The sequence below is a fragment of the Apis laboriosa genome, unplaced genomic scaffold, assembly GCF_014066325.1.
Source record: "Apis laboriosa isolate Shangri-la unplaced genomic scaffold, ASM1406632v1 scaffold69_cov144, whole genome shotgun sequence".
Classification (NCBI taxonomy): domain Eukaryota; kingdom Metazoa; phylum Arthropoda; class Insecta; order Hymenoptera; family Apidae; genus Apis; species Apis laboriosa.
This window is the reverse complement of record NW_025224165.1, coordinates 3,722,403-3,737,122: the sequence shown is the minus strand read 5'-3', so window position 1 is coordinate 3,737,122 and position 14,720 is coordinate 3,722,403. Positions and strand designations below refer to the sequence as shown.

Here is a 14,720-nt window from a genome sequence, read left to right as displayed (position 1 = left end):
AATTTCTTTATAAATTCATCATTTCAATTTCTACATAAAAAAAAAAAAAAAAACAAAAAAAAGAAGAAGCTATGAGACATTTTAAGCAATTTGATGATAATTATGTAAATTATATATTGTATATACAAATTCTTTCTCTCACATAAATACGATTAAAGAGAAAGATATTAAGTTGTAATTATATGACTAACGATCGATAATTATATACTGAAAGAATTTTAAATTGCAATCTATACATAGCAATGGTAATAAAAATAAAAAAAAGAATAAACAGACGAAGAATGCAATGACAAGCAACAATTGTATCGAACACTTTGAACACTTTGAATTGATAGAGTACTCGCAAGTTTTTAGTGATATATATATATATATATATATACAATACGAATATAATATTTAAAAAAAGCTGCTTGTATAATATCATTTTTAGTGCTACTAAATTCATCATATAATAATTATCCAAAGTTTATTATTACTTGAATATTTTTTTTTAAATTCGAAACTCAAGATTTCTTATGAATCAAATTTATAAAAAGATACATAACAATTTTCCTTACAGAATTTTTCTCGTTTCATTCATCAAAATTATTATTTTTCTGTCCATAAAAATTACAAGAAGATTAAGTAAGGGAGGAAATGAATTTTCAAAATTTGAATCGTTTGAACGCCCTCGCAAACATGATTTCGGGAAATTTTTTACCGATGAACAATATAAATGAGAAATTATCCATAGTTTTGAAAATCTATTTCATCATCGCTTGGATAATAGAACTGATATACGTGACTGCCTCTTTTCTCGGACTTTTCAATGTATCGGGGGAAAAAGCGTTAAAGGATGGTACAGTGAACATAGCCATCTCATTTGAAGTGATCATTTTCAATATATATTTACACAGTCGTAAAAAGTTGTTATATAAATTAATTGGAAAGTTGAATCATCTTCTGATTACAGAAGACGAAATATTTCAAAGCGTGATAATTGATACAGTGAAACCGTTAGAGATGCCTTTAAAAATTTATATAATTGCAAGTGTCGCTTCGCTTATGATATGGATATTATCTCCGTTGATCAAATTGTTTCAAAATAATGAATTTTATTACAAGGATTTTGTAATTCCAGCCGTTTTTTCCAAACAACCTTTCTCAAACGATATTTTTATTTGTGGCATTTTTCTTCAATTGCTTGGCGGTGAAGATACGATAATTAGAAAAATTAGTCTAGATATCTATACCATATACTTGTGCCTTTTAATAACGGCTCAATACAAATACCTTAGAATCAAATTTGCGGTCATACTTGAAGAGAAACATGAAGTAACGAAAGATCTTTACAAGAATATTATTTGGCAAAACGATAATGTCAGACGGGAAATGAAGTTGTTGACCGGCCATTTTGAAACTGTAATTGAGTAAGTATTCATAGAAATTTAATCAACAGTAAATCTTATTAATATTTTTATTATTTATATAATTTTTATTATTTAAATTTCATAATATGAGCAATATTATTTTTTTCAATATATTTAGACATAATTCATTTTTAATTTGTATCGACGATTAATCACATCAAATTTTTATATTTATATATTAATAATAATTTAAATAAAAAAAATTTATAATTATTATAGGACGACTACTATATTGAAAAAATTGATTTCTCCCAATATTGGATTTCTTTACTTAAGCTACGTTTTCCGATTCTGCTTTCTGAGTTTTATGTTTGCAATGGTACATTTTATATTCCAATTTTTTTGTAGTAGAATCATATTTTTTTTTATGTTTTGTTTATCATTTATTTCATAAAGAGAAAAGCTAATAATTTTTTCAGACTACGGCCAACTATTTTGAAAAATGTTTACTTACATCGTATACAATCGGTGCATTAATACAATTTTATATATTATGTTATTGTATTCAACATTTATTTGAAGCGGTATGATTTATTCAATTATTTGCAAAAACATGATTACATATCAAAGAAAGTAATTTAATTTAATTTACAATAATAATACAATATTATTTTTCTTAATAATAAAATATAATTCTTTCAAATTATTAGAGTTCATCTGTAGGAGATGATGTGGTATATGAAAAATGGTATTCTTATGACGTACGCTTTCAACGTGTAATTCTTATGATAAGTTTGGCTAACGAATTAAAATGTAAAATATCCAACTTTCAAAATATTAATTTAACCTTATCATCTTTTATGTCGGTAAGTTTTCATAGTTATGATTATAATTATATTTAAATATAAATTAATTAATACTATATCTTAGAAGATAGACAAAAATAGTGAAATGAAAAAAAAAAAAGGAGAAATATCATACAGGTGAAGGTAGAATATCTAATGAGAAATTGAGTATATAAAAATATCGTGTAAAAGTTGTTTGGTATGTAGATAAATATAGAATGTTAATATATTCGTGAGATATATCTTTATAGATAGCCTCGATTCTAGAAACTAAAATAAATATAAAAATTGGTATTCAAAAATATCAGTCTTATTTATTATATTATAAGCAATTCAAGTTTGTGTTATATAAAGCGAGGCAAAGAAACAAAAGAAAGATATAATGCAATGGTATGTCGGAGATAGAGCTGTTTTATTCTATTTGTGTCTCGTTTATAACGAAAATTTCACTTGTTTATAACTTAATAAATAAATTTCATTTTTAGTATCAACTTTTGCGTTTATTTTTGAATCGATCAAAGTGTTCCACGAATATATTAACATCATGTATATTGCATACAGAAAATAGCGAATATAATATATAGAATGTAGTAATGATAGAGATATATTCAACGCATGTATGTTAATTAAAATTTTTATTTTGATGTTCTACCTATACCTATAATTATTTCGATTATTAATATTAATAATATAGTTGTACGATTTTTTTTCAGATTCTAAATCAAGCATATTCGGTATGTTTATTATTTTTAAAAGTAAGACAAGATTGAATCAAATTATTGTAATATCTAGTATTAATCAATAATATATATGATACTTATGATTAAAAGTTTCTCATATTATAATATTTTTATTCAATTATAACATGATATTTTATTTAATTATAATTTTATTTTTTTTAAATAATTAAAATTATTTTAATATGGAACATTTTATAAAAAGTAAAGATTGAAATATATGCATATATCATATTCGTCTCATTTTCATCGAATTAAGTTATTGAAAATAAAGAAAATCGCTAAGAAAAAAAGGAAAGAAAAATAAACATTCTATATTTTACAGTATTAAATTATATTTTTGTATTAATTGATATAAACTTATAATATCACAATGAATATCTTTTTTTTTTGAAATGTAAATATTTCAAAAGATAAGAACTCATTACAATATAATTAATTAAAATATACATGTATATTTTCTAAAAAACAATTATGATATATGGAATATAAAAATATATAGTATATGTTTATATGTAATATAATTTTTTATCTATTATTTAAAGAATATAATCTTAAAAATCTAGCTCTTTATTATAATAAAATCACAAAATTATTAAGATATTGTAATATATATAGCATATGATAGAGAAAGAGAATATTGAATAGTATTATATAATGTTTTATTTGGAAAAATAATTTATTAAGCTAATATATTAAAAATTCTGAATATTATAGAGAAAATAATATCAATTTATATCAAAAATTTAAAATTTTGAATATAATTAAACAAGTTAAGAGATTATTATTTTTACAAAGAATATTATATAAATTTTATCATTTTTATATTTGTGATTTTTTTAATAGGATTATTTTATATCTATATATTTTTCCAAATGAACATTGTTTCATATAACAAATGTAACAAAAAAAACAACTGATCACATTCAAAAATATCAATCAATATAGTTAATTTATTATCAACACACGATGATATATTATAGAATAAAAAATCTTGTTTATTATGATGAATTAGCAATATATGATGAATATATGACTTTAACTATTTAAAAAATTAACTTTTGTTCGTGTAAGATGGCAATCATATACTTTACGACATAAACTATTTATAATCAGAAATAAGTAGCATAGTGTCGTTTTCTTTTTGACAATTTACTATTAGTTTTACATTGCGTCGTTCTACTGTGTGAAAAATTGTTGTCCTTGACTTCTTCTGATTCCCCCAAACAACCGGTAGTGAAAAATTCTATACTGACACCATTTTCGTCGTTACTACTTATCTCGTTGAATATATTTCGTACGTTCACGTTGTATGTGCATTCACTTTGAAGATGTTTTATTTCAAGATGCGATGTCTGTAAGGTATAAAAGTATATCTGCTTCTCGAAATTCAAAATTATATTAACTAGTAATAATTTAAATGAATTTTATAACTTTAAATTATTTTAATTAATTCGTAATTCATTAATTACAATATAAAGTCGATATTATTAATTACAAAAATTGCAATCTTTTGCAAACCAAAAAAACGACTCCTGTTACCATTAATGGATTATAAATATGAGTACAGTTAAATGTTGATTATTCAAATTTCGATTATTCGAAGTTTGATTATTCAAATGACTGATCATCTAAACACAAGACAAATATTTAATAATGTTTATGAAACATATATTGAAATGATATTAAAATATAAACTTATATAACACTCTTTTACACGATGTAATGATCATCCATATTTAATCATAATTTTGAAAAAATTTCAAAAGAAAGAAAGAAGCTAAGCTAATTCTGCTTTTAGAAATATACAAGACAAGTTAAAAAAAAATCAGGTTTCGACTCATTTCATTAGTATAGATATAGTACCTGGACAACTTTCCACCAAGACTTCTTTCGATGGGATACGAGTTTTTCCTGCGATGTCGAGCAGGATGCCTCCCTCCAGGAGACGTTGTAGGCCTTTACATCGTGGTTCATCGGCCAAACTAAACGTGCCTTGACCTCTCCGCAGTGACAAGTCATTCGCCGTAGATGGAGATCGCCATGGTATCGCTCGCATCTGCGAGATCGTCTCCCCATATCGGCTTCAATGAAAGGGCACTTCTTCGTTTGTTATCCCAATTATTAGGCTCGACAGAAATACCAGTAGCAGATGGAAGAAGATCAGGCTGGAATTTTATCTTACCGTATATCATATAATCGGTGCTATTGAAAACTTTCGAAGCCTTTCGCGAAACTAATCGGCGGCCACCGTACAGCGCGACAGCTTGTACCTGAAGGAAATACTGGCACCTCACCTCCAAATCTTTCAGCTCGTAACAAGTTTTGTCCTGAAATTCGACAAGAGGAGAATCATTTTTCTTTTCAATTTTCGTTTCATTTCTCTCTGTATTCGAAAGATAATTCGATAAGAAATTGCGCCATATTCGATACTTTTCATCGATATATGCGCATTCTACACAGAGAGATAGCATTTTTTATGCATCTATAATTAATCTAAAGTTGCAAAAATGAGGTATCGATAAACGAAGTTGTGATTTCTAATATTCAAATGTATTACATTAGATTATTAATTATTAGTATTAGTGTCTTAATGAAATGATTAAATTTAATTTTTAAAATTTAAATTTAAAGTGGATTGTTAATGTAAACATATATGTAAAACTTACTTTGAGAATTGTTTTGTGATAAACAAGAATAGAATCATTAGTGGGGCCATGGACAAGACGGCTCCAGAACACTTTGTAAAACGTAATTGGCACATCTGAGGCTGGTTTAATCCATCTAAGGGTTATACGTAATTTTCCATCTACCAATCGAGCGTTGGATAAAGTTAAATTTTGTGGTTCTTTTGGATTCCGTGGTTCTAAAAGTAACACGAATTTTCAATAATTTTTTTATAAATCCATCTTTTTTATATCGATTCAAACGAATTAATACTTATTAGAGTTGATGTTATTTGTGGAATTTAATTTTTAACATAATGCAAAGACAAATAAAAATAACAGAACAACGAGATGAATTATTAATTATTTCTTGAAAATTAATCAAAACAGTTTATGGAAATAATCATTTTATGAAATGATCTTGATTTAATTTCATCAACCAATAGTTAAAATATTTCATATGTTGATTTAATTTAGTGCAGATATTTTGATTATAGATAGTTAGATTTAATATTAGGAATAATATTCTTGCTTACCTCTCGTTTTGAACGGTCTGGATGGTTGAGAATATCCTCGAGAACCATTCCCATTAATAACTGCTACGCGAAATTGATACCAGTGTCCCGTTTTTAATCGTTCTCGTATCGTTACGTGAGATTTCGTTGATATCTGACGAACCATCCAAGAACTTAATCTAGATTCTATATACCTGGGCCCAAGTAAATGCCGTTCTTCCACTAAATATCTTACATCTTCGTTCTCGACGGAATCATTCGTTCGTTGGGTATTTGAATTTTGCCAAGACAATAAAATCAAATTGTTTTTCTGTTGTCTGATTTGTATATTTTCGGGAATTAGAGGTAAATCTGAAAAAATACAAAAATATGCAAAAAATGAGAATTTGATTTTATAATAATAATAATTTATTAGTTATATAATATAGAAGAGTAAGATTGTTCAAAATTTTTAATAGATTTTATAAATAATATATTCTTCATTTTCATCTTTTAGAATTATTTTTAACAAGATTAAATTTTATTAATATAGATGAAATATATATATATTTTTTTTCAAAGTAGTTATATCAAAAATAAAAACTTAACGTTCCATAGGAATAATAACAAGACTAAATATTTAAGTAAATTAATTAATTAATCATTAATTAATTATTTTGATATGTAATTTATGAAAAATTTTCAATATAAATTTACAAGGAAACGTATCTTGACAATCCTGGGAATTATTATCGCGCGTGAATACTTTTTCAAGTGTTCACTTAATGCATGCTTCATATTGATAATATATCATGCCTGTGGCTAAAATTTTTTGTCATATGCATCTCAATTCAGATAAATGAAATGCAACGTTTCGATAGGCCTTACTTAAGTAGTTGAGCCGCGATTTACTCATCACTATTTTAAACTTCATTTATATCTTACTCGTATCTTACATATACAAATCTAACATCTATTCATATTATTAATTGTGTAGAGTTTATCGTTAAAATATATGGATATCATTATCATTGCAAAAAATTTTCATTAATAAATCGTTTTTAAGTAAGGGTCAATTAAATGGTTATGAATCTTGTAAAAAAATTTGCAATCTTGTAAAATTGCAACAAATACTTCACATTATGTATGTGTACTACTACATACTATAGTATATATATTTATCTTTTATGTTATGTGTATAATTTAATAAATTTGTAAACAAATAAATAACGAGATATAAAAATAAAAAATTGTTGTATCATATCGACAGTGACAATGACAAGTAACAAAATCCAATGCATACCAGTTACATTGTTCAAACCGATGGGATGCATACACGTGACACCGCAATCATGCCTGCAACATTTTGTTAAATCTGGACAACGAGAGTCATCTACGCAAGCTATTAAACAAACAGCTTCGAAGGGTGTCATGGATGCTTTATCAGGACAGTAACCAGGTTTTGTATAATTGGATTCCAAGCAATTTTCCATACACTAAAACAAAGTAATATATCACAATACAACGGTATAAGTACGTATACAATACATGTACATACACACATACATAAAACAAAACGATACATTCATAATTATATACATATATAATAGTAATATACATATATACATATGTACACATATACTTCAAATATTATAATACATTTAATTATACCGTTTAATATCAACTTTTCAAATTTTCCAATATTTTTTTCTTTTTTTTAAAAATACTTTATATAAAATATTTATTTTTATTAAAAAAAAATATATTAAGCAATATATGAATTGACGATACTTGCCAATAATTAATAAAATTATAAGAGTAAACTGTGAAACTATCATTTATAAACTATCATTTATTACTACATTAATATCCCATTAATTTTCGAATAAAGATAAATATTTTTTATGATTATAATTTGCAACAGGTTTTAAATATTGAAAAGTGATTTACAACCCAGTGACTTTTCAATTTTATATTAATTTTTATTTGTTTTCAGAGATTGATTGAAAATTAATAGAAATTGAAATTTTGAGAGATTTTAGACTTTCAGAATTTGAAATACAATATATATATATATATTTGTCTTTTTCTTCTTTTTGAAACAGATATTTAAATATTAATATAAGATATTTAAATATTATTAACAAATTTCCATTTCTAGAATTTTTTTAAATTCTGAAAGTCAATAAAGTAATCATCATTATTTGACATGCATAAATATTTCGACATATTTTAGAAAATGAAAAAATGTTTAATACGTTTTAACCTAAATAAGAAAAATTGTATAGAAGAAAATACTCATCACTAATATCTGACTCTGCTTACAATTCTAGCTCTTAAAACTGTGATGTAAAGTGTAGAATAAATATTGTTAGCTTAGACAGCCCAATTGACAAACTTGACAAACAATTACATAATTTTTAAAAATTAAAAAGAATTAATTTTTAAAAAATGCTAAAAAGATTCAATTTCTCTATTATGAAACATTAAATAAATATAATAACAATTTATTATTGAAATTTCATAATATCCAGTAAAGATTTTGTTTTATACTTTGATTAATATTTTTTTATTTATGAAAAAGAATATATATATAAGATAAACATATATTAAACAACTTTTTACAAATCTTAATGTAAAAGAAATTAAAAAACCTTCGGATCGTTTAAAAAATTCAATTTTCAAGTCACCATTAAAATATTCATTAAATCAAGTATTTAATCTAAATAAATATCTATTGTTAGTATCATAAAGTGTCTTTGATTTTTACATACAATGTACGATTATTTAGATAAGATTCTAAACATTTGAAATACAATGGCGAGAAATGAGTTTTAAACGTTTGAATTAATTCACGATTATACAACGTTCTATTTATTGTATTAGTTAATCTACTTCAAAAATCAAATGGTTAACTAGAAATAAAATTAGAAATTAGAGCATATTTTAATGCTGGTAAATTTTCAAATTTCTATTTTGTTTTCAATTTTCTTCATTTGTAACGAGATTGTTATTCGATCTATATTAAATGTGTTTCAACAAGAAAAATAAAACTATTCTAGGAATTACTTTTGTTCCAATTTATTACATAAATTTATCATGAAAGTCATTTTCTCGAAATATATCATCATAATAATGAAAAAAAATAAATATCGATATAATGAAAATATAGATACACAATTTTCTATACATTCGTCAATTTTTCTGTATAATTTCAATATTTGCACGATAAAATAAATAATTAAATAATTAATGTAAATTACGCTTACTTTATCAGGATAATTACCACCACAATGGACATCGCATCTAGCAATATTGATAGAATCATACTCCTCGATGTATTTGGTCCAAGATGCAAAACATCCTGGTACAAGCAACCACCAAAGCCACCATTCTGCAAAAAATTGACAACAATATTGAATAACATTGTGACTGAAATAAATTGAAATTCCAATGAAACAAAATGCAATGAGCTTACATGGATTAAATTACATGCATTTGCTTTCATGCGAAAGGTTGATACTGATACGAATACTTGGTAAATGTATATAACATACACTACTGTCCAAAAGTTTGAAAGCAATGAGGAATTTCAAATAATATCATCAAAAGTTATGTATTAATTTATAAAAGATTTTTTATTTCATGCAAAAATGTGATTGTTTCTAAAGATTTTAATAATGTATGTGATGTGTAAATGCAAACAAAATATCACGTAAAACGATTAAAATTTTATAAAAAAGCTTTGTTTTAAAAAATTATTAAAAAATATGATAAAATATTTATAATATAACATAATTTATCAAGTAATGTTCATGTTCAAAATAATTTACCAAATAGTAAATATAAAATTGATCGAAAAAATATCTAAATGAAAATAAATGATTATATCAAAATATTTACATTTTAATATATAGATATGTAATAATTTGAATAAACATTTTATAATCAATAATATAAATTATAAATCATATTGATGAAATTCTGATCACGTATGTACATACTTGGTAACAAGACGTCCAACGACATGCGTGATTAATATGTATAAAGTACTTACTAATACTTGTATAAACTGGTATGTGTAGCATTAACGAATACAAGCGATTATGTACAGTAATTAATGGTGAAATCCGAGTTGCTTAAATCGAAATACACATTGTGGCATGTATGGTATGTATACATTCGTTACACTATCACGCAATTTTTTGCAATTAAGACTTTACATTTTTTTCATTTAATTATACTTATTTTTCATTTATAAATTATTCTTTTTTAGAGATTGTTTTTGTAATTTATATAATTTACATCCATATAGATATCTATGCATTTATATTTTAATATGAATTATATACTTTAAAAAATTTATTATCTATTATCAATCCTATTACAAATGTTATTTTATAATAGGAAAAGAAATCAAATATTTTGTATTTGTATAACAAAAAAAACGTACAATAATTTTATTTTAAATGATTATACCAAAATTATTCTTTTTTGTCTTTGTTAATATTGTGAATATATTATAAGATAAATTATTTATATATGGTGATTTATTTCAAGAAAAATTAACAAAAAATTTGTTATATTTTCGAGTTCATTTGCGAAAAATAAGGATATTCAATCATTTAAATTAACTAAAAAAAGTTAGTAAGAAGTAGTTTAAAAAAACCGGTTCAATTATTGTGATATAACTTCACTGTGCTTCGTGATGCCAAATAATAAAAGATTTAAATACATTTTCGGTATTTCTGAAATATTTTATATAACTGTTTATGATATTTTTATAACATAACATTTTAAAGAATTTATATTTAAAAAATTTATAATGTTTTATGTATAAAGAAATGATAATGAGATTCGTCATTAGCAATGGATGAAAATTTTTGTTCAACATATATAATGAAATTACATAAGATTAAAAAATAAATAAATATAAATACTAAAGTTTGGTAAAATAACATTTTATTAACATTTTTAACATAATTGAAAGAACGATGTATTTAAAAGAACTTTCTCATTTTTATATTCATGGTTTTTTTTCTGTTTAATGATAAATATATTTAATTATCCATAAAATGAAATTATTCATAAAATGTTTCATAAAATATATTTCATCAATTTTTTCAAAAATTAAAAGTTTTGGATAATTTATAAATTTTAAATAATATTAATAGGGAATTAAACGAAAGTAATATTTTGATTCTTCTTCTAAAATTAATTTGACATAACTAATATAAAACTATGTCATATCTTGTCATATATTTATATATGTCATATAAATCTTGTTATATTTCTTAATGTTTTCATGTATAATTAATAATCAAACATATTTTTAAATGATTTTTTTTATATAAATAAAATTATGTTTTATATCTTTTTTTTCGATAAAAATTTCAATAATTGTATCAAACAAAAATTAAATAAATAAATATATCTTAATCATTTTTTTCATATACATATATATATATATATATATATATATATATATATATATATACATAAATTATTAAAAACTAAAAATTAATTAATCACGATCTTGAAATAACAATCTTCAAAATTTTATCCAAAAAAAAATATAATCCAAAAATTTAGATGAAAATAAATATATAAATTTCATTTGTTTTTTTTTTTTTTTTGTATAATAAAATTATACTTAAAACAAATATGATTCCACATTCCCCCTAAACATAACATTTTCTCAACTTCCCTCCAAATTTATAGAAATCTATCATCTCTCTATTTTCCATCGAATCTTTCAAAAAGAAAAAAAAAAAATTTCAAAATACATCTATCATAATTTCTAACGTTATTCGTACCCAACTCCAACAATAACCTTAGAGCGAAAAGACGATAACACGATAACGGATACGAGGTCTATTAGCAATTCGACAATACGTACGTTTGAGAATAGTCGGTAACCTAAACTCAACGGACAACTTCACACCGAGACTCGAGTGACCAGCCACGGGCATCAGGGGTGTCAAACGATTTCTGTACGTGAAACGAGACATTGTGTAGATTCTGTGCTTCGGCATTATCCCTCTTTTAAAAGGACGTCGCCTCGTTCGTTAGCTGATAAATTAAGCGGAAGGACGTCGAGCCGCGCACCGAACCGGTAAAACCGAAGAAGACGTAGCGAACCGATCTCGGCGAACCGTTCGAACTGAGATCGGGCTTACTTTCTTGCGCGGACCGATCCTCTCCTGTACTTCTCTGGCACTTCTCCTACTACTTCGACCCACGCCATTCGTTCCCACCACCCTGCTACCACCCATCGCAATGATCGAATCATTAACTTTGGAAAGGGTCCTGCCAGTGGCGAATACAAGCCTTTCCGTCCCTCTCTTTCTCTCGCTCATTCTATCTCTGTCCGTGTCCGCGCGAGTGTGTGCGCGCGCGTACACGTGTCTTTCTCTTCCTCCCTTCTTTTTCCTCCTCCTCGCTTTGTCTCTCGCTTTGCCCGCTGCTCTTCTGTCTCTCGAGCTCACTTTCTTTCTCCTTTCAATCTTCTTCCCAGTCCAATATTATTTCGCATTTCCCTTCGGATCAACTCACCTTCGTCTTTTTTCGCTCCGAGATAAGAATTTCCACCCGGCGCATTAGATTATTGAAATATCGCGTTTCTTTTTCCTTTTTCTTTTTTCTTTTTTCTTTTTTTTCCTTTTTAAACGAACGCGAGAATATACTTATTGGAAATAAAGTAAAGCAGGTAACGGATGATAAGAGTGGAAGGAAGGATAATGTAAGTGTCGTCGTGCTTGTCTCAGGGATTTCTGCTTTTGTTTCGATATCTTGGGGAAAGAGGTATCTCGGCTCGTTAAAGTAGTCTTAAATGGCTTGTTTTCGTTTATATTATTCTAATATTTTATTTTATGATGGTCGATGAAAAGTTTTCGAATAATGTGATACGATTATATATAAATATTTTTGATACATTTTTTTTCTCTCTCTCTTTATAGTTCAATTTTTTTATTTAAATATATTGTATATATGTATGTAATGGTGAAATTGGGGAAATTATTATATAAAAATCGAATAAAAGAAAGGTAAAAGAGGACAATGATACGATATTTTAAAATTGGAATAAAAATAATTCCAATTTGTAAAAATTTAATTTATAAGTGAAAATGAAAAAAAAATAGATAAAATATTTTATATATACTTTGATTGTAAGTATACATACATTTGGTATCACGAATAGGAATTAAATATAATAATATAAAATTTCGTTTAAAAATAAGAAATATTTTAAATATCCTTAAAAATTTTAAAATAATATATATAAATATATAGAAAAATGATTTTTCATATTCCTTAATTTTGAATTGCTACTACATACAAACTGCTACTACACACAGTCCAGGTAGAATATTTAAAGAATAGATTTAGAAAACAAACACAAAAGTTCGTAAAAATATCTGTTAAAGTTTATTTTCCTACTATAAATAATTTAATTTTACACTAGATGAAGTGAGATAGCAATAGAGGAAGACATTATCTCCTTTATCTTCATTTCACTTTATCTAGTACAAAATTGCTTGTAAATTGAAAAATAAACTTCAATGAATACATTTTATATATATTAAGTTTTATGTCTGTTTTAATTTTTGTAATCATTCCTTAAATTTAAATTTTCTATTTATCTCGTCTAAACACTGTATATATTCAAATTGTATTCAATATTTATCTATAATTTTGTAATAACGTGTTAATAGATGAACTTCATGTAACATTTTTTTTTTATTTTCACTTATACAGCAAACTTCTTTAATTTAAAAAAGTAAAAAATTCTATTTATATTTATTTAAAAATAAGAAAATTTATGTGATAAAATATAAATCAATTCATTCTAATAAAAATTATATAATATCCCATAAATTTGCTAATAAAATGCATTAAAATAAATAAGTATTTTTCGTTTTTAAAATTTTTAAAATGCTGCTCTTATACTGAACTTATATGTTTCGTTTAAGAGGATATCTGTTCCTGTGGAATTTTTATGGAAAGAAACGTTATCATTAGGAACATTTCTAAGAAGTGTCCTTATGGAGTATATATTTTAGAATCTGTATAATAAAAGTTTTATACAATCAAGTTATTTTAAAATATTTAATATATGATTTAAATATTTAAATCAAGTATCAATTTTACTTAACAATATCATATCATTAATATGTTTGTATAACAAAAGATATTATTTAAGATCGTTATACTATTCACAATAATAGGCAACTTTTTTATATATTAATGAACAAAATATCAGTTTCTATCTCGTAAAAATATTTTTATTTCAATATTTTATAAATTTTATTCAAACTTTAAATAAAAAAAATTTTTTTTCATATAAAAGTATAAATAAAAATAAGGAAAGAAAAAAGTTTTCGAAAAATAATCTTCACCTCAACTCAAAACTTTTGTACTCAAAAAATAATATTTTAAACAGAATCTATTAAGAAGTTAACTATAACTCTTTCGATCTCTTTACATTTCTGCAACGATTGATCTCTTTTAATCTCTGTACGTATACAGCTCATGAAATTAATCTGTAAACAAAGCGATTATTTCATTTTTCGATTAAATGAATGAACAGCGTGGATATATCTATGCGTTCGTTGCGAATCTCTGGGTC

The 14,720-nt window shown here is 24.6% G+C and overlaps 2 protein-coding genes across 2 annotated transcripts; one reads left to right on the top strand and one right to left on the bottom strand.

Moving 5' to 3' along the window:
• Positions 1 to 553: 553 nt before the first annotated feature.
• LOC122719015 (odorant receptor 22c-like) lies at positions 554 to 2,964 on the top strand. Its single transcript, XM_043944513.1, has 5 exons — positions 554 to 1,409; positions 1,629 to 1,728; positions 1,829 to 1,933; positions 2,060 to 2,215; positions 2,908 to 2,964. Exons 1-5 carry the CDS (start codon positions 637 to 639, stop codon positions 2,962 to 2,964), a joined length of 1,191 nt encoding a protein of 396 aa, XP_043800448.1. The 5' UTR covers positions 554 to 636.
• An 878-nt stretch (positions 2,965 to 3,842) lies between these two features.
• Positions 3,843 to 12,224, bottom strand: LOC122719059 (anosmin-1). Its single transcript, XM_043944589.1, has 8 exons — positions 11,991 to 12,224; positions 9,361 to 9,485; positions 7,395 to 7,587; positions 6,134 to 6,463; positions 5,601 to 5,797; positions 5,117 to 5,261; positions 4,798 to 5,015; positions 3,843 to 4,286 (listed from the first exon to the last, which is right to left on the bottom strand). The coding sequence occupies exons 1-8, from the start codon at positions 12,124 to 12,126 to the stop codon at positions 4,044 to 4,046; spliced, it is 1,587 nt and encodes a 528-aa protein (XP_043800524.1). The 5' UTR covers positions 12,127 to 12,224; the 3' UTR covers positions 3,843 to 4,043.
• Between the last annotated feature and the right edge of the window lie 2,496 nt (positions 12,225 to 14,720).